Raw genomic sequence first — 20,581 nt, forward strand, 5'->3', positions numbered from 1 at the left:
AAACTCAACTCGTCGTGTTTGGAGGACAAAGAATGCTGAGTTGCATCCAAAGAACACCATACCTACTGTGAAGCATGGGGGTGGAAACATCATGCTTTGGGGCTGTTTTTCTGCAAAGGGACCAGGACGACTGATCCGTGTAAAGGAAATAATGAATGGGGCCATGTATCGTGAGATTTTGAGTGAAAACCTCCTTCCATCAGCAAGGGCATTGAAGATGAAACGTGGCTGGGTCTTTCAGCATGACAATGATCCCAAACACACCGCCCGGGCAACGAAGGAGTGACTTCGTAAGAAGCATTTCAAGGTCCTGGAGTGGCCTAGCCAGTCTCCAGATCTCAACCCCATAGAAAATCTTTGGAGGGAGTTGAAAGTCCGTGTTGCCCAGCGACAGCCCCAAAACATCACTGCTCTAGAGGAGATCTGCATGGAGGAATGGGCCAAAATACCAGCAACAGTGTGTGAAAACCTTGTGAAGACTTACAGAAAACGTTTGACCTGTGTCATTGCCAAGAAAGGGTATATAACAAAGTATTGAGAAACTTTTGTTATTGACCAAATACTTATTTTCCACCATAATTTGCAAATAAATTCATTAAAAATCCTACAATGCGATTTTCTGGATCATTTTTTCCTCATTTTGTCTGTCATAGTTGACGTGTACCTATGATGAAAATTACAGGCCTCTCTCATCTTTTTAAGTGGGAGAACTTGCACAATTGGTGGCTGACTAAATACTTTTTTCCCCCACTGTACATAGCACCCAAAGTAGAGCACACTAAAAACAGGACAGACCACAAACCCTCTAACCTTAACCCCTTAACCCCAACTCACCTCTCTCACTCAATGGCTTGTTCACTTACTCTCTATTTCAATCCCTCTTTCTCTCAGCCCATTCCCTCTCGCTCAACCCCTCTCTCTCCATCTGTCTCACTCTCTCTTAATGTCTCTCCTTCCCCTCCCTCATCTCTCTCTGCGTCTCTCTCCCGCTCTCTCCGTCTTCTGATGCCATCAGAGGCAGTTGCTGAATAACATGTGATGATGGGCGCTCATCACATACTATCTGTCACACACACACACACACACACACACACACACACAAAGACACACACTACGAGTGATAGCTGGAAAGTGTGTCAGGCTGCCTTCAGAGAGTCAATCTGTACCATTCAGTGATGTGTAAATAAATCTCCTACATCTGTCACACAGGCGTCAACGTGCACACGCAGATGCACATCGACACACGTCACATACACGTACACTGCACACAGTGGCGTCATTCACCCATTATTTTAGAGGGGGCATGAAGTAAGTGAGGATGGAGGGGGGACATTTTTCAAACACCTGAAACAGCTTTTTCCTGCAATCTAGAGTCATAATCGTTATGCCTAATTCTATGTAAAAGGCGACAGGTTAAAGGAGGATTTTTTAGCCTTGAGACAATTGAGACATGGATTGTGTATTTGTGCCATTCAGAGAGTGAATAGGCAAGACAAAAAATGTAAGTGCCTTTGAACGGGGTATGGTAGTAGGTGCCGGGCTGCAGGCACACCAGTTTGTGTCAAGAACTGCAACGCTGCTGTGTTTTTAATGCTCAACAGTTTCCCAAGTGTATCAAGAATGGTCCACCACCCAAAGAACATCCAGACAAATTAATACAATTGTGGGAAGCATTGGAGTCAACATGGGCCAGCATGTCTGTGGAACGCTTTCGACACCTCCATGCCCGACGAATTTAGGCTTTTCTGAGGCAAAGGGGGGGGGGGGGGGTGGGGGGGTCTGGGGCTCTGCAGGCCCAGGAATTAAGAACACAGGCCAATGTGGGGCTAAAATAGTGCACTCCATAGGAATAGGGTGTAATTTGGGACAGTCCATAGACTCCCTGTTTCAGTATGAGTTGGTCATTAGTACGACTGACTGTCCTTTAGCCAGACTGATGCAAGGAGCAGCATAGCAAGGACATCCTCCATTCACTTTGCTGGAGATTACCTTCCTCCCTCTCTTTCTCTCTCTCAACCAATGAGAGAGAGAGAGAGAGAGAGAGAGAGAGAGAGAGAGAGAGAGAGAGAGAGAGAGAGAGAGAGAGAGAGAGAGAGAGAGAGAGAGAGAGAGAGAGAGAGAGCTGGCTGATTATTTCCTCCCAGGTCCCATCTCTCCTTCATTAATATAAACCCTAAACTGTCACACACAGACACAGTCTTGTATAACTGACCTTGTGGGGACACACAATTCAGTCCCATTCAAAATCCTATTTTCCCTAACTCCTAAACTTAACCCAAAAACCTAACCTTAACCCTAAACCTATCTCCTAACCCTAATTCTAATCTCAGAGTCGACTAGGTGAAAAATCTGTCGATGTGCCCTTAAGCAAGGCACTTAACCCTAATTGCTCAAGTAAGTTGCTCTGGATAAGAGCGTCTGCTAAATGACTAAAATGTAAAATGTATAGGGATCCTCCATTGTACTAGCACTGTCCATAGGTAGGCTATAGGGATGAAGACAGCTCACTGTACTAGCATGGTACATCAGCATAGTGATAAATACCTGTAGCTCAGCTTATTTGAAGAGGAGCTGATAGTTCTGCATTAACACAATTACCTCCCACTCCACAGCTGAGTTGGAGAGAGAAGAGCAATGTTAGTATGTATACGTCATTGGGAGTGGCTCTGTTGCAGAAGACATCGTTGCTCTTTCCAGTTCCATCATATCCGTTTTGCAGTGATATTATACTGCCATCTAGAGCACTGGTCTCGCATAACAGGCTCTGGTTTATAAGGAGTACACCGTCCTCTTGTGGCCAAGTTGAAAAGGCCTTAACCAAATGAGCTGAATATGACATTTTCTTAAAATAAAATAAAAATCTGCAAGCAAGATCTTCCGATTTTAAAAACGATTAATCATTGACACAGAAATGAAAGACAGACAGACAGACAGACTGACAGAGACACGAGACACTCACACACACACACAAACAATACAGTGGTATGACAATAATCCTTATTTTAACAACCTGGGAATTATTCATGTGTGGCAGTGTATAAAGGTGTGCAAAGTTATATATAATTTTAAAGGCCCAATGCAGCCGTTTTTATATACATATTAAGTCATTGGGTAACAATTAAGTACCTGACTGTAATAGTTGTCCATTAAATGTTCAAAAATAAACTAAAATAGCTTTTTAGCAACAACAAAAAAAACTCAAGCAAGAATTTTGCAAGGACTGTCTGGGTGTGGTATGAGTGGGGTGGTGGGAACTGAAAACTAGCCTTTATTGGCAGAGAGGTTTGGAACTCTTTGTTATTAGTCTATCAACAAATTTACTGCCTGGTCCCGAAACTCCACCCATGCAAAATCTGCTGATTAGAAGGTCATGTGTAGATTGTATTTTCCACCAGAAACTATCAGGAAGTTTTTTTTCTCACACTTTTACAGTGTTAGTGTCATCAGCTGTTAAACAATATGATAAAAAACACAGGAAAAACTGAATTTTGAATGCACTGGGCCTTTAATAATTCTGTAATACTTACAATTGTATTTTTATCTTCTCAATAAGTACATTTTATTGACTATGATGTTAATTATTTTGATGTGGGGTGGGCAATTAGGCATGTTTTGGCGCTTACAAAAACTTTGATAACAGACCCAGCCACGAGGACACATGAATGTCATGGATAGGTTACTCAAGTCATGTGATGCATTTGTTGCGAAAGCACACGCGAGGGAATGGCGCTGTATACTGCTGCGGTTATTCTTGCTTTTTTACATTTAGCCAATTTAACACCCTTATTTTTACCTGAAGGTAAGCATAACTCGCCTATTCTGTTTGTTGTTGATATCCCGCTACTCTTTCACACTCACAAATCGACGTGTGGCGGAAGAAACAAAGTAAAAGTCAAGTGCAACAAGCCATGCAGTGCACTGCTGATGAAAGCGGCTTTTGTGTCGACCGTTAACTACATAAATGATGTTTCTGATCTTGATCTGGGCAGTTAACCAGACTATTTAATAAGCCTAATGAAATAAGAAATAAGATAATTAGGCTACCGAAATGAATATACTGTTATAGCTTATTACATTGCATAAGACATGCAACAGTGAAACGACGGTGACACATGCTATAGCCTACAATGTTGTCATTGCACAAAACAGATGACCGTTTCAAACTTGTAACAATGTGACCATCAAAATCATAGGTCTTGTTTTGATTATTTTTTATTTGTTTTTTTAAAGAGGAATATCACTTCAAACAATGGATGTTACAGGTATGTGAAACTGTAAAGGCTGGAATGTAAATCCATGATATGTGTTATTTTTTAGGAAAGCAGATGACATACAGTAGGCTACATACCAGAGTTACTGTACACACAGTCATCTTTTTCCTAATTGTAAGAAATTAAAGCAGTAGGCCAAGACCTTCCTCAAATGTATTTGCTTGTCAGTATGAGTTTGTCATCCTTTGTAGACTGACTGTAGCCTATACCTGTTTTTGTTATTACAGTATAATAAAGTCTATGATCTGGAGGAGTATTACCATCGCCTAGACATTTTCACCAGGCATAAGAGGAGAATCGACCATCATAATGCGGGGAAGCACACATTCTCAAGTAGGCTATGCATTTTATTTATTTTAAACTATTTGTCAATTTCTTCCTGTTTTCCCAGTCACAACATAACTTCCAATGTATTCATAATGTAGCTTTATATACGTACATGTATGATATCTTACAACTCTTTTAACTTTCCTTTTCCCAGTGGGACTGAATCAGTTTTCTGACATGAGCTTTGCAGAGTTTAGGAAGACTTTCCTCCTGACTGAACCTCAGGTACAGCTGTGAAATGTAATTACTCAAATGTGATCCTGTAGTTAACCCCAATTTAAGTCTACGAGCTTCCCTGATAAAAGATAGCCTAATCAATAGTAACTGTTCTTACATTTATCTTCATCAGAACTGCTCTGCCACCAAAGGGAGTCACATCAGCAGCCATGGGCCATATCCTGATTCTGTGGACTGGAGAGAGAAGGGAAACTATGTGTCACCTGTCAAATACCAGGTACTACGTTTCCCTTACAGGCTAAATATAGAACACCTTCCTAATGTTGAGTTGCGCACACTGATTGAAGTGGATTTAACAAGTGACATCAATAAGGGATCATAGCTTTCACCTGGATTCACCTGGTCAGTCTATGTCATGGAAAGAGCAGGTGTTCCTAATGTTTTCTACTCTGTGTATATTCACAACCACATGACCAAGTCCATTTCTGATGGACTGGCTGTTTGGGGGCGAGTGAAAAAGATAAAAGCAGCTATACATTTATGACTGTGCTGTGTTGATATCATGTTGGCTGAGTGTGCTATTGTTGTGTCCTAAGGGTCACTGTGGAAGCTGCTGGACCTTCTCCACTACCGGCTGTCTGGAGTCTGTGACAGCTATAGCTACTGGAAAACTCCCACTTCTGGTGAGAACCAGCCCTATTTCGCTTGTATTTTCTACTGTGCCACACTATGTTTCACCCTGTTTTTGGCAGTCAACCTACTATGTTCCCCTGTATGGTTTCGTCTGAAGTGGTACAATAGAAATAAATGGGTTACAGTAGTTGAATTGGTTGTTGAATGGTTGTTGGTAATAGCCTTATTTCTGTGATTTATCATTCTATGTTTTCCAGTCTGAGCAGCAACTGGTGGACTGTGCTCAAGACTTCAACAATCACGGATGTATGGGGTTGGTAGCCTACCATCTTAAAATCACATGAGCTTATCACTCCTGTCCTGCATGTGACTTCTATGCCTCCTGATACATACTGTAGCTATCTGTCTACAAAAACATCATTCAGATACTGTAATTGATTGGTTTCAGGGGACTCCCAAGCCAGGCGTTTGAGTATGTTAAATACAACAATGGACTCATGACCGAAGATGACTATCCTTACACGGGACATGTATGTATTTATAATTTGTTCTTAGTGTAAAAAAGGAAAACGGTAATAACACAAGTAACAGTGTTATACTTAAGCAATAATGCACAAGGGGGTGTGGTATATGGCTAAGGGCTTTTCTTTCGCACGACGCAACGCGGAGTGCCTGGATACAGCCCTTAGCCGTGGTATATTGGCCATATACCACAAACCCCAGAGGTGCCTTATTGCTATTATAAACTAGTTACCAATGTAATTAGAGCATTAAAAATTAATGTTTTGTCATGCCCGTGGTATACGGTCTGATATACCACAGCTGTCAGCCAATCAGCATTCAGGGCTTGAACCACCCAGTTTATAATAGTATTTCATCCTTATTACTCACTTGTTTGGATTACTCACTATATACTTTTTTTATCCCAATTCCTTTTTTTAGGATGGCTCTTGCAATTTCAAGCCCGAGTTGGCAGCTGCCTTCGTGAAAGATGTTGTCAACATAACAAGTGTGAGAGACTAAAACAAAATGTTTTACAACCTCTGCATCTGACCTACACATTGTTTTCTTGTTCGGCAATTGGTATGTTGTTCTGTCTTCCCCCCTATAACAGTATGATGAAAAGGGCATGGTTGATGCTGTGGCCAGACTGAACCCAGTCAGCTTTGGCTATGAAGTGACCAATGACTTCATCCACTACAAAGATGGTGTGTACAGCAGGTGAGAGTAAGCCCAGTACACTCGTGTTCCTTATCACTCCCACTTGACGATAAATGTTGGGTGGCAGGATTAAGGAGCTTTGTGGGAATTGAATTGTGGACCTCTAAATCTTATCAAATAATGTGTGGAAGGTAGAAGACTGTACTTATGAGCCATACAATGTTGCCGTAGAAGACTTTCATGAGCTGTAAAGCTCCTTGCCGTTCACATAATGTATACAAACTGCAAATCTGACCATCTATTACAATTAATTAACTTATGTCCTCCCTGTGTTTTCATTTATAATGCATTCTTTGTTTGTACTAGCACTACGTGTAAGAACACTACAGACAATGTGAACCATGCTGTACTGGCAGTGGGATATGGTGAAGAGAATAGCACTCCATATTGGATCGTGAAAAACTCCTGGGGCACCAACTGGGGAATGGATGGGTAAATACATAAAAAATATTGAGTGCTGTCAAACTTACTTTTTTTTTACTCATGATAACTATATAGATGCTTCATGAACACAGATCAGCTATTGAACACCCAGACATTGTAGGACACGTATACTGCAAGAGAGCTGCCTATCTCCTTTTACTTTTAGAGTCTTAATAGTTTTGAGGGAGCGTGCAATTGGCATGCTGACAGCAGGAATGTCCACCGGAGCTGTTGCCAGAGAATTTGGCAGTACGTCTAACCGGCCTCCCAACTGCAGACCACGTGTATGGTGTTGTGTGGGTGAGCGGTTTGCTGATGTCAACATTGTGAACAGAATGCCCCATGGTGGCGGTGGGGTTATGGTATGAGCAGGCATAAGCTATGGACAATGAACACAATTGCATTTTATCGATGGCAATTTGAATGCACAGAGATACCATGACGAGATCCTGAGGCCCATTCATCCGCCGCCATCAACTCATGTTTCAGCATGATAATGCATGGCCCCATGTCGCAAGGATCTGTACACAATTCCTGGAAAATGTTTTTCCATGGCATGCATACTCACCAGACATGTCACCCATTGAGCATGTTTGGGTTGCTCTGGATCGACATGTATGACAGCGTGTTCCAGTTCCCACCAATATCCAGCAACTTTTCACAGCCAATGTAGAGGAGTGGGACAACATTCCACAGGCCACAGTCAACAGCCTGATCAACTCTATGCGAAGGAGATGTGCCGCGCTGCGTGAGGCAAATGGTGGTCACACCAGATACTGACTGGTTTTCTGATCCACACCCCTACTTTAAAAAAAAGTATCTGTGACCAACAGATGCATATCTGTATTCCCAGTCATGTGAAATCCATAGATTAGGGCCTAATGAATTTATTTCAATTGACTGATTTCCTTATACGAACTATAACTCAGTAAAATATTTTAAATTGTTGCATGTTGCATTTATATATTTGTTCGGTATAGCTTACAAAATCTGTTTTGTTTTGTATTTCCTCCTCAGATATTTCCTAATAGAACGAGGGAGGAACATGTGTGGACTGGCAGCCTGCTCCTCTTATCCTCTCCCGCTGGTGTGATGTAACGGGAACTCAGAAGAGAAGAAGAGAACGCTGCAGTCAGTCTTCAGCTACAGTATGAGAAGTCAGGATAAACTGGATAATTTTTCTCAGTGGGAGGACAGGAGTGGGCATCTCTGTGTTATTTGCATGGACATGTTTTTAAGAACTGTAGTTATACTGTTACAATGTGAGTTTTACATTTGCCAAGTGACTTATGTTTACTTAATTATAAATTGATCGTTTTCTGAAGGATTGTACTGTATATGGTATGGCTAATGGTTGTGGGTGGTCATGGTTAGTTAGTAGGCAATGACTGGGTAGTGAGAGTCTTTGAATCATGTGCTTATGTAGCAACATATTGCTCCAGTTGTATGACTGTGTAAGAGATCCCCTTTAGTACTGTAGTAGTCTACTGTCACAAAAGCATCAACAATATTTTAGCCTCTCTTGATTTGACATTGCCTTGACTAGGCATATTTTGTGTATTTTGAACTGATGCTGCTGAGGGTTACTTTTTTTGTACATTATTTGCCTGTAGTTTTGTAAAAAAAGAAAAAGAAAAAAAAAAGTATGTTCTTAAGAGATCTCCAAAGCCATTGGCACATGAAAAGCTAAATGATATTGATCCCTGGTTCATATTTTATAAATAAAGTGTCCCAAGTGAAGCGTCTGCTGTTATAGGAAAAGCATGGGATAGGATAAAGTAATCCTTCTACCCCCCCAAAAAAACAACATTGTAAAGTGGTTGTCCCACTGGCTATAAGGTGAATGCACCTATTTGTAAGTCGCTCTGGATAAGAGCGTCTGCTAAATGACGTAAATGTAAATGTAGGCATAGTAACCAATCAGCTGCTGTGAATTATCTTGCACAACACAGGGGGAGGGGCTTGTTACAAAACACCATCGTGGCGGGAGATGCATCAACCAAGAAGACTCGAGAAAAGAAACACAGCTGTTCGGACCTAGCTCGCAAGCTAAGTATTTGCGACTCCGTTTGCCTGATTGATTCGTAAGAACCAAAACATCCGAACGCGTTTGTGAAATTGCACTACAAGTTGCAGGTAAGATTAAGGACCATCGCTTATACAGCTATCCATACACAACCACCCTTGAAATATTGCTAGTAAGTCACAAGTTGTTTCCATTAACTTGTCCAGTGATTTTTGTTAACATTTAGAGTTCGTGTAGAAAATAGATGCGACAATTGCCTGCTAGGGTGAGTTTCCATTTAACTATCTTGTCGATTAAAACAGCTGGACGCAATGACTTCACACCTATAATGTTGAAGCGTTTCCGTTACCCATTTAGGCAAATTGCGTATTAATAAATTGGCGATGTCCCAGGTAGCCCGCGAAAACCAGCATGGATATAATGCAATAATTGACTAATATTTGCCATATTCTAATAAATCGTCCATGCCATGGTGAAACTTGCACTCCTGTAGATCTGAAATAATTTGATTGTGAAACTTGCCAGCCAACCAAGAAAAGCAAGGCAAATCAATTCAGGCATTCTTGAAAGTCAGGACAATCCTCGTCCTACAAAGAAAAAAATATATATTAGTAAAGTTTTAAAAAATGATTTTGCAAGACGTAGGCATTTAGAATTAATTGTGGAGTGGAGCTATAATAGTTACGCGGTGACATGGATCACGTGCACCGCGTACCTTCAAAATGATTCCGTAATCTAATCTATTCGAAAAACACCGGTTCCATCAGATTTGTCGCAATTAAGAAAGTTAGACAGAAGAAAAATCCACCCCTGTCGACAGGATGAAAATGTTTATCTTTAGAAAATGTCTCCCATCTTCCGTTTCCATTACACTTTTTTTTGTTGCGACATTGCTTTTGTCGAATACCTGTGTCAATGTTAACCTACCTAGCTACTGATATAGCTAGCTACCCCATTCAGAGGTAACTGCTTTAGCGCCTATTGACGATAGTAGTATCTTCGGACAGGTGGTTTTGTTATGAGCCCCAACGCTTGCTCTAAACATTAACACTCATCGCTTGTGGTACGTTTTTGGAAACACAAGGAACCTATCTTTCATATCAGCGAGAAAATAATAAAAAAGTTAAATTACTACACACCTTCATGGGGTTAGTATTCCCACACCGCCATATCTCCATGTTACATAGCTTGTTTATGGAAGACATAGGTGGACAACAGTGGGCGAATGTATTGGCTGAAACCCCTACATACAGAGAAGGGTTTTCAAGAGCTCTTGAAAATCCTTCTCAGTATTTAGGGTTTTCAGCGGTTACATTCGAAGATAATATCGTCAATAGGCGCTAAAGCAATTAGCGTCTATGAATGGGGTAAGATATACTGTAGCTAGCCAGTAACAAACCAATCATAATTTAATTGTACAAACAGTGGGTTAGTTCGTTTTGCATGGCCTGGTGGGGTTTGCCTTTGGTGGTTCATCATCATGTCATTCTGGTCATGCGCGCAGCGACCGTAGCTAGTTCGTTAGCTAAGCTAGCCAGTGCAGTTAGCCAGTAACTCATCCAGTATGTGTTGACGTCATTTCACATAATTCGTTTTTGGACGGGAACTGTAGAGATCGGTAAGAAATAGCAATTCTGTAGCCAAATATCTTATTCATAAATGTTATGTTTTTAAGAATTACATGACCTGGTATGATGGTGAATTGACCTTTATGACTTTGTGGCTGCGGTAACTAGTGACGACCGTCTATTCGCGGTTTCCACTTGCTTCTATAGCCACAAAGTTAGATTCCAGTCAAAGTCAGATTCAACATTTACATTTTACATTCACGTCATTTAGCAGACGCTCTTATCCAGAGCAACTTACAAATTGGTGCATTCACCTTATAGCCAGTGGGATAACCACTTTACAATATTATTATTATTTTATTTTTTTGGGGGGTGGGGTAAGGGGGGTAGAAGGATTACTTTATCCTATCCCAGGTATTCCTTAAAGAGGTGGGGTTTCAAGTGTCTCCGGAAGGTGGTGAGTGACTCTGCTATCCTGGCGTTGTGAGGGAGCGTGTTCCACCATTGTGCCAGAGCAGCGAACAGTTTTGACTGGGCTGAGCGGGAACTGTGCTTCCGCAGAGGTAGGGGGGCCAGCAGGCCAGAGGTGGATGAACGCAATGCCCTCGTTTGGGTGTAGGGATGGATCAGAGCCTGAAGGTACGGAGGTGCTGTTCCCCTCACAGCTCCGTAGGCAAGCACCATGGTCTTGTAGCAGATGTGAGCTTCAACTGGAAGCCAGTGGAGTGTGCGGAGGAGCGGGGTGACGTGAGAGAACTTGGGAAGGTTGAACACCAGACGGGCTGCGGCATTCTGGATGAGTTATAGGGGTTTAATGGCACAGGCAGGGAGCCCAGCAAACAGCGAGTTGCAGTAATCCAGACGGGAAATGACAAGTGCCTGGATTAGGACCTGTGCCGCTTCCTGTGTAAGGCAGGGTCGTACTCTGCGAATGTTGTAGAGCATGAACCTACAGGATCGGGTCACCGCCTTGATGTTAGCGGAGAACGACAGGGTGTTGTCCAGGGTCACGCCAAGGCTCTTTGCACTCTGGGAGGAGGACACAACAGAGTTGTCAACCGTGATGGCAAGATCATGGAACGGGCAGTCCTTTTTTTTCATGGAACGAGCAGCTCTTTCTTGCCGAGGTTCATCTTGAGGTGGAGATCCGTCATCCACACTGATATGTCTGCCAGAGATGCGATTCGCCACCTGGTTATCAGAAGGGGGAAAGGAGAAAATTAGTTGTGTGTTGTCTGCGTAGCAATGATAGGAGAGACCATATAAGGATATGACAGAGCCAAGTGACTTGGTGTATAGCGAGAATAGGAGAGGGCCTAGAACTGAGCCCTGGGGGACACCAGTGGTGAGAGCACGTAGTGCGGAGACAGATTCTCGCCACGCCACTTGGTAGGAGCGACCTGTCAGGTAGGACGCAATCCAAGAGTGAGCCGTGCCGGAGATGCCCAACTCGGAGAGGGTGGAGAGGAGGATCTGATGGTTCACAGTATCAAAGGCAGCAGACAGGTCTAGAAGGACAAGAGCAGAGGAGAGAGAGTTAGCTTTAGCAGTGTGGAGAGCCTCCGTGACACAGAGAAGAGCAGTCTCAGTTGAATGACCAGTCTTGAAACCTGACTGGTTTGGATCAAGAAGGTCATTCTGAGAGAGATAGCAAGAGAGTTGGCTAAAGACGGCACGCTCAAGAGTTTTGGAGAGAAAAGAAAGAAGGGATACTGGTCTGTAGTTGTTGACATCGGAGGGATCGAGAGTAGGTTTTTTGAGAAGGGGTGCAACTCTCGCTCTCTTAAAGATGGAAGGGACATAGCCAGCGGTCAAGGATGAGTTGATGAGCAAGGTGAGGTAAGGGAGAAGGTCTCCGGAAATGGTCTGGAGAAGAGAGGAGGGGATAGGGTCAAGCGGGCAGGTTGTTGGGCGGCCGGCCGTCACAAGTCGCAAGATTTCATCTGGAGAGAGAGGGGAGAAAGAAGTCAAAGCATAGGGTAGGGCAGTGTGAGCAGGACCAGCAGTGTCATTTGACTTAAAAAACGAGGATCGGATGTCGTCAACCTTTTCAAAATGGTTGACGAAGTCATCCACAGAGAGGGAGGAGGGGCGGGGGGGGGAGGGGGAGGAGTTTTCAGCAGGGAGGAGAAGGTGGCAAAGAGCTTCCTAGGGTTAGAGGCAGATGCTTGGAATTTAGAGTGGTAGAAAGTGGCGTTAGCAGCAGAAACAGAGGAAGAAAATGTAGAGAGGAGGGAGTGAAAAGATGCCAGGTCCGCAGGGAGTCTAGTTTTCCTCCATTTCCGCTCGGCTGCCCGGAGCCCTGTTCTGTGAGCTCGCAATGAGTCGTCAAGCCACAGAGCAGGAGGGGAGGACCAAGCCGGCCGGAAGGATAGGGGACATAGAGAGTCAAAGGATGCAGAAAGGGAGGAGAGGAGGCAGAATCAGGAGATTGGAGGGAGAAGGATTGAGCAGAGGGAAGAGATGATAGGATGGAAGAGGAGAGAGTAGCGGGAGAGAGAGAGCGAAGGTTGCGACGGCGCATTACCATCTGAGTAGGGGCAGAGTGAGTAGTGTTGGAGGAGAGCGAGAGAGAGAAAAGGATACAAAGTAGTGGTCGGAGACTTGGAGGGGAGTTGCAGTGAGATTAGTAGAAGAGCAGCATCTAGTAAAGATGAGGTCAAGCGTATTGCCTGCCTTGTGAGTAGGGGGGGACGGTGAGAGGGTGAGGTCAAAAGAGGAGAGGAGTGGAAAGAAGGAGGCAGAGAGAAATTAGTCAAAGGTAAACTTAATGAGGTTAAAGTCACCCAGAACTGTGAGGGGTGAGCCATCCTCAGGAAAGGAATTTATCAAGGCGTCAAGCTCATTGATGAACTCTCCAAGGGAACCTGGAGGGCGATAAATGACAAGGATGTTAAGCTTGAATGGGCTAGTGACTGTGACAGCATGGAATTCAAATGAGGAGATAGACAGATGGGTCAGGGGGAAAAGAGAGAATGTCCACTTGGGAGAGATGAGGATTCCTGTGCCACCACCCCGCTGACCAGATGCTCTCGGGGTATGCGAGAACACATGGTCAGACGAGGAGAGAGCAGTAGGAGTAGCAGTCATTGATGCAAGGCCTAGAGTGACTTGTGCATGCATGGAACACAGACTGTGCACTCATATTTTATTTTCTATTGTACTCTCCTTTGTTCTCCATAAAATGTGTTATTATTTATTCAATTAAGAGAAATGCATGGTCCATGTACATTGGCTCAGTGACTTTTTTGCATACAGATTACTATGCAACCACTTTTGTTCTTTAGCAATGTTGTCACAAATGTGCACTTTATTATATTTTTGTAAAAAGAGAAACCATTCATTTTTTAAATACTTTTTGTTGTACTCATTTCTTAAATTTCTTTGAAGCAGCATGACAAATAGTAATAGCCTACTTACTACTATAGCTCAGCCTGTAAAATGCACATTTTCACAGTCAAAATAAAGTTGTTTGTAATTCATTAAAATGTGTCTGATTGGTCTCATTTAATAGTAGTCCTGAAAACATTTGATATAAAACCATGTATCACAAATCATAATATGGACAATGGTAAGTTTGTTACTATGCTGTACTAGAGCACCGATAAATGACAATATCTATTCTATCCGGACCTTTCCCACTTAGGACATTTGTGTGACTGGACCTTCTGAAATTGTATTTGAATACCCCTGCTATAGAAGCTAGTGATGACCCATCTTCATCATCTTCATCTCTGCTAGCGCTCATGCAAGATTTGGTTCCAGGTTCTGAGATTACTTTTTATCCAATCACATTACTGTAGTATTCTAAATTCCCCGCCCATGTGCACCTGAAGTTTCCTTGCACACCTAGCTAGCATTCTTTCCCGGACCGCCAGCATTGTAGGAGCTAGCTAGCTGTCTAGCTGAAGATACCACTGTGCTAAGTTTATGATAAATTATAGACCTGTTTAAGTCATTACCAAATTGAAAAGCATCCCAACATTAATTGCAGGAAATGAAGCCAGCGGACACTGAGAATGGTGTCCCTGTACGCCGTTCAGCAAAACAGGGGTGCAAACCCAAGACATTCGCCCCAGATGAGGTAATGGTACCTAAGCCCAGCTTCAAAGACAATCAAGGAACAAAAAGAAAGGTACGTGTGTCCACCCATATGATGACCACTGTTCCATGATGCAATTCCAAAGTGCAAGTTCAATGCAAATCTGTGTATAATGGGCTATAACAGGGCTATGCTAGTAATTTTACAATTAAATGCAATTTGTCTCAGAGAAAAGCACTTCCTTTGAAAGTGGAAGGAAGAATTGAAAAAGTAAAAGAGAAGAAGAAAGTCGAAGATGAAGACAAGGATGTAAGTGTTCATTACAGAACAGTATTTAGGCCAAATGACCTAGCATTGTACTCATATGGTCTAGATTACAATATTATAGAGACATGCCAGGGTCATGTTTCATTAGGCACCAAACGGAAGAAAACCAATTGTATTGTCATATTGAAACCGGGAGAGACTACCTCAACTTGTCCATTTAAAAAATGCTTGTTTTTCTTTTGGGTTGAGAAACCTTTGCTACGGCTTGTGTGTAGCGGACATGAGTCGGTCATGGTTGCTCATGGTCACGTGATGGGTAGCCCATGCCTGCGACTTCAAAATCAGTCGGCCCTAGGGCCAATAGGGAATTTCCTCTTGGTCTAATGGTCAAGATGTTGGTTTCTCCCGCGGTAGACCCAGGTTCATATCCTGCATGTTACATGTGGACTAATGCAGAGGTTTTCTAACCTCTCCTCGGGGACCCCCAGCCATTTCATGTATTTGAACTATTCCTGAGCTAGCACACCCGGTTCAACTTGTCAACAAATGATCATGCCAATGGTCGTGTTCCCCTGCTCAGACGTTGCATGCATCAACCAATTGTTGCGTGCCACGTCATCGACTGCCGTCGGGCACCAGATAGCTATAACAACATTATGTGGTTAGCTGATATGTAAAATACCGATCCAGGCATTGTGGCATGCGTCATCAACATCTGAGCAGAGGAACACTACCCTTGTTTAGGCGATCAGGTGAGCTAGTTCAGGGCTACAACAAAACTGTGAAATGTCTGTGGGTCCAAGAGGAGAGGTTTGAAAACCACTGCACTAATGAATACAACTCTGTTGGTGACCTCACTTTACTCTTTGTTTTCACATTGCAGATACAACCTGGAGGTCTATCGACATATGAATTGGAACGGTTGGAAAATATCAGACAAAACCAAGAGTTCCTGTCCTCCATAAAACTACTTGAGGTTAGTTTATTAAAGAACAAAGTTTCAATGGTATCTACCTATGCACATTTCCCTGAAACTCCTTGTGGTGAAATGAATAACTTATTGTTTCCTCAATAGGCCAAGAAGGATTTGAAACCAGAAACACCACAGAGAGGTCTCAAGAGACAGAAACTAAAGTAATGACAGAATAAATATTTGTACCAATGACTGAAAATATATATTTTGTACAACTTACTTAACTTTTTCCTGTGTACTGTGTGTGTATGTACTTGCACTGGTCAGTCAAATTTGGTCTCAGTACAAAGTGAATGAGCTTCCGTTATACATACTTAATCCCTTTAGGACATAAGGCCCATATGAGCTTCTGTAACTAATGGCAAACAGAATGTATTTATTATGGGCAGCTTGGATAGAGAATGTCAGTGTGACTAGTTTCAGTTTCTAACACAATGTAACTAACGTCTTGGCTCACTACAGTAAGGTAGCCTGGACAGAAATACTGCCTCCTCGCACCAAGTCCTTGAGAATCCAGAAGAAAGAAGCAGAGTCACTCACCCTGCCCCCGGAACCACGCAGGATTTATTATGAAGCTGAACGTGTGAGTGACTGACCAATCGAAAAATGCGACCCGTAAGTGACTGACCAATAGCAAAATGCGACGTGAGTAACTGACCAATAGGAAATGCTCTTATGTTAAGAAATTGTACTTCTACACTACACAAATAAAAGCCTACTTTTCGCATTTGTTCCAGTTTAATCTTGAAACGCTACTTTATTTCTCATGATAATGGTTTGTTTGTTTATGTTGATGTGTATTTACTAAAGATTGAACGGGCCAGGAAGCCAGAGGGGCCCATTAGTATGGAGCCAGTCAACATGGAGGAGGATAGTTCACTACCACCTGAGCTTCTCAAGCTGTGGACAGAGGTGGCACATTTGTTCACCATTACCTACTTTTCTCTAGCCTGGTCCCAGATCTGTTTGTGCGGTCTTGCCAACTCATTTGGCGTGACAATGACCATAGGATTTGGCAAGACCACACAAACAGATCTGGACCAGGCTAACTCTTCAGTCCTATGTTCATCATAACTGTTTACAGCTTCTCTCTTCTTCTCACTGTTCTTTTACAGTTTGTTTTATTCCACAGGACTTAATCAAAGAAGAAAAGGAGGAGTTGGATCTCAAAGAGTGAGTTTCATTTTGGATGTTAAGGGGTTTGGCCTTTTTTTCTTGGCGTTCTGTGACAAACATATATATTTGTTGTATTTAATGGACGTCCTGTACTGATTTGAATGTGAAGATGTGTAAAACACTAACCTATGCCAGGCTGACATTACATTGGGTACGTTTCCAGGTACCGTAATACTCTGAAGAGCATGGAGCTGAGTGAGATTGGAGGAGTAGCTAAGGTGGTGAAGAGTCGTATCTTCTCTGCTGCCTTCCACCCGTGTAGCAGTTGTCTGCTCATGGCGGCTGGGGACAAGTGGGGCGGAGTGGGGCTGTGGAACCTCGTGAGTACACTCTACACACACACACACACACACACACACACACACACACACACACACACACACACACACAGTCAAGCTGGATGCAGTAGAGTTAATGTGTGAAGTGTGACTGGGCTTATTTGTTTGTTTTTCTCAGGACTTGCCGTGTTCAAAACAACTGGGAACTCAGAAAAAAAATCCCAGTCGGAGCTAGTATTTTTTTCTGAGTTCCCAGTTGTTTTGAACGCGGCAACGGCGTGCTGCTGTTTGTTTTCTCAGGACTCTGATATGGGTGACGACGGCGTGCTGCTGTTTGTTTTCTCAGGACTCTGATATGGGTGATGACGGCGTGCTGCTGTTTGAGCCACACGTCCGGCCGGTGGCCTGCATGGCGTTTTCCAGGTCACATCCTACAGACCTGTTGACCCTCAGCTACGACGGGACCCTACGGAGCACAGACGTGGAGAAATGTGTTTTTGATGAGGTACCGTGCATAATAAAACGATAATCGTAAATGCCATTTAGCAATCTTTTTTTTTTTCAAAGCGATGCATGCATTTTCGGATGTGTGACCCCAGTGGGAATTTAACACACATATCAGACTTTAGATTCCCTGTTCTGTCTTTGTTACATTATCTCTGTCCTTTCTCCAACTAGGTGTATCGGATCAAGGATGGCTTGAGAACCTTTGACTTCCTGTCACATGACTGTTCGACGCTAGTCACCGGGGACTGGTATGGAGACGTTGCCATCGTTGACAGGCGGACTCCAGGGTAAAGTCACATCGTTTTTATTTCTCTCTGTACAAGGGCTGGCCATTGTGTTTAAGTCAAGTCAAAAAGCTTATTGCTAATGCCTTAGTAATGTTGGTCTGTCTCGTTTTTACTCAGAACCTCTCATGAGTCCCTCCATAGCCTGGATACCAAGACGGTTCGCTGTGTTCACGTCCACCCTGTTCAGAAGCAGTACATCATGGTGGCTGAGAACAGGTAAAAAATTTGAATCAGTGCCATGATGTACAATGTCAACCAATCAGGTGGACTGACGTCATTATGGCAACCAATCACTACATTTGAGCCTTGAGACAATCCTATGCTTTAATAAGATTGATGATTTATGTATTTTGTCAAGTTTGCAAAATTATTACTTATTGCAGCCCTTGAATCTGTATGAATAGTCCTATTCAGGAAATCCACTTTCTACTTCATTGATCTTTTATGTTGCCAAAACTGATTTTCCTCTAGTATTGTGAGCATTTACGATGCTCGATGTTTGAAGGCGTCGTCGAGCGAGCCAGTCTCCCAGCTCTATGGTCACTCAAAGAGCATCTCAAGTGCCTACTTCTCTCCTGGCACTGGTAACAGAGTAGTGACCACCTGCCTAGACGACAACATCAGGTGAGTCTGTCTGCATGCTACAGTAAGACGTTAGTACATTAAAATATGTAAAGAGATGGGGGAAATTATGAAAAAATTGCTCAAGTTCAAATGAATCATTTGCCAATATGCTATCATAAAAGTGTTTTTTTAAAGTTACTGAGCTTATGGTCCAATACTTTCTTGAAACCTGAAATGTTCTACAATTACATTTACTTTGTTTTTCAGGATTTACGATACCTCGGAACTGACCTCCAGAGCTCCGCTACTGACCTCCATCAAGTAAATTCATTATACTATCACATTTTAAAAACTAAACATTGTGGAATGATCCCTACCAATAGACATCAGCCAGCAAATCCAGGATCTTTGTAGTGGCGTCTTTGTGTAGTGGTGCTATACCTGTAGTTATGACACAGTTTATATCTATTGAATCCATTTCCTTTGTCCCTCTTTGCAGACATCAATTGAACACGGGGCGCTGGCTGTCCAAGCTGCAGGCGGTGTGGGACCCCAAGAGGGACGACTGCTTCGTTGTGGGCAGCATGCAGCGGCCTCGCAGAGTCCAGGTATAAGCATTCCTTTGTTCCCACGTCTATCATCTAACCTCAACAACAATAAGTAAGATCTGAGGTCGTGTTAGTATAAATGTGTAAGGTCGGTGTAGAAGTTATGCATTATGTGGCTATACATGATGTGTATGATATGGGTAATGTTCCATATATTTTGTATACAGCAGCACTGAAAGTGTCCAAGACAATTTTCTCCTTTGGGACAATAAAGTATATCCTTTTCTATCCAGGTGTTCCATGAGAGTGGGAAGCTCCAGCACTCCTTCCAGGACCCAGAGATCACCACGGTGCTCTCCGTCACAGCCTTCCACCCCACCAGGAACGCTCTACTGGGGGGTAACGCCTCCGGACGACTGTACGTCTTCACCGACTGAGAGGAGGAACCTGGGCCAGTGTTCACAAAGCATCTCAGAGTAAGAGGGCTGATCTAGGATCAGGTACCCACCCTCTTATTCATTATGATCTGAAAGGCTCAACTGATCGTAGATCAGCACTCTTACTCTAAAATGCTTTATCAATACGGGCCCATAACACATGCTTAGAATAGACCAAAATAAGTTGGTGTTTTTTTATTTTATTTTTTTGTATGTTTATCTGCAGACTGCCTTTGCTATTGTTGCACATTGTTTTCTATCAATTTGTTGATGTTTAGTTAGTTTAAATAAAGTTTATATATTTAGCTGAAGTTTAGTTTTTCATGTAGTTTATTACCTTTCATTGGCTCTATTGTGCCAGCAGCGAATTTTGTGATTGATGGTTTTATTCAAGTAAAATCGACCAGAATTCAGTTGCTACAGCCCTACAATCGAAACCAACATGGCAAAATACCAGTGCACTGAAAATGTGTCCCATATATCAGACAACTCACTCTCTCTTCTGTGCCTAGGCTAATTATTTGCTGCAGTTTTTCCTCCCATCACCAGAGTAACTCATCAACACCAAAAATAACATTACAATGTAACCCAACTCAGGTATAGGCCTACCTTAGAAGTAAGCTATGTTATTAGACTAGTAGCCTTCTGTGTTACGGTTCGGACTTAGTGAGAAGTGTGCGTCTGTGTTAGGCTGTGTGTGATGGGGGGGGGGGGGGTTTCAGAAATTGTTTTCAAATTGATAAAGCATGAATATTTGTTTAATATGACCACCCTACCTTAAATTATTGGGTTTCAATTACTGTAATTATGTGTTCTGTACTGGCTAATTTGCATTTTAATTAAATGTTTACTTTTA

The 20,581-nt window shown here is 42.7% G+C and overlaps 1 protein-coding gene across 1 annotated transcript; it reads left to right on the forward strand.

The window, feature by feature from the left end:
• The first annotated feature begins 3,709 nt into the window (after positions 1 to 3,709).
• Positions 3,710 to 20,581, forward strand: LOC311106308 (WD repeat-containing protein 76-like). Its single transcript, XM_084188427.1, has 27 exons — positions 3,710 to 3,799; positions 4,231 to 4,262; positions 4,499 to 4,604; positions 4,753 to 4,823; positions 4,948 to 5,052; positions 5,372 to 5,458; positions 5,666 to 5,721; positions 5,857 to 5,938; positions 6,351 to 6,419; positions 6,523 to 6,629; positions 6,936 to 7,061; positions 8,070 to 8,139; positions 14,641 to 14,781; positions 14,917 to 14,997; positions 15,839 to 15,931; positions 16,031 to 16,089; positions 16,391 to 16,511; positions 16,739 to 16,840; positions 17,061 to 17,101; positions 17,268 to 17,424; positions 17,729 to 17,887; positions 18,061 to 18,176; positions 18,294 to 18,392; positions 18,648 to 18,800; positions 19,008 to 19,061; positions 19,240 to 19,348; positions 19,582 to 20,581. The coding sequence occupies exons 1-27, from the start codon at positions 3,724 to 3,726 to the stop codon at positions 19,723 to 19,725; spliced, it is 2,616 nt and encodes an 871-aa protein (XP_084044553.1). The 5' UTR covers positions 3,710 to 3,723; the 3' UTR covers positions 19,726 to 20,581.

This window comes from Coregonus lavaretus, assembly GCF_964263955.1.
Source record: "Coregonus lavaretus genome assembly, contig: HAP1_SCAFFOLD_275, whole genome shotgun sequence".
In the NCBI taxonomy this organism is placed as follows: Eukaryota; Metazoa; Chordata; class Actinopteri; order Salmoniformes; family Salmonidae; genus Coregonus; species Coregonus lavaretus.

What these genes read in the sequence shown, in the direction of transcription:
- LOC311106308 (XM_084188427.1), top strand. Translation starts at nt 3,724, where the DNA reads ATGGCGCTGTATACTGCTGCGGTTATTCTTGCTTTTTTACATTTAGCC. An exon ending in AACAATCACGGATGTATGGG is followed by an intron (nt 5,722 to 5,856) that starts GTTGGTAGCCTA and finishes GATTGGTTTCAG; the next exon opens with GGGACTCCCAAGCCAGGCGT. An exon ending in AGCGGCCTCGCAGAGTCCAG is followed by an intron (nt 19,349 to 19,581) that starts GTATAAGCATTC and finishes TTTTCTATCCAG; the next exon opens with GTGTTCCATGAGAGTGGGAA.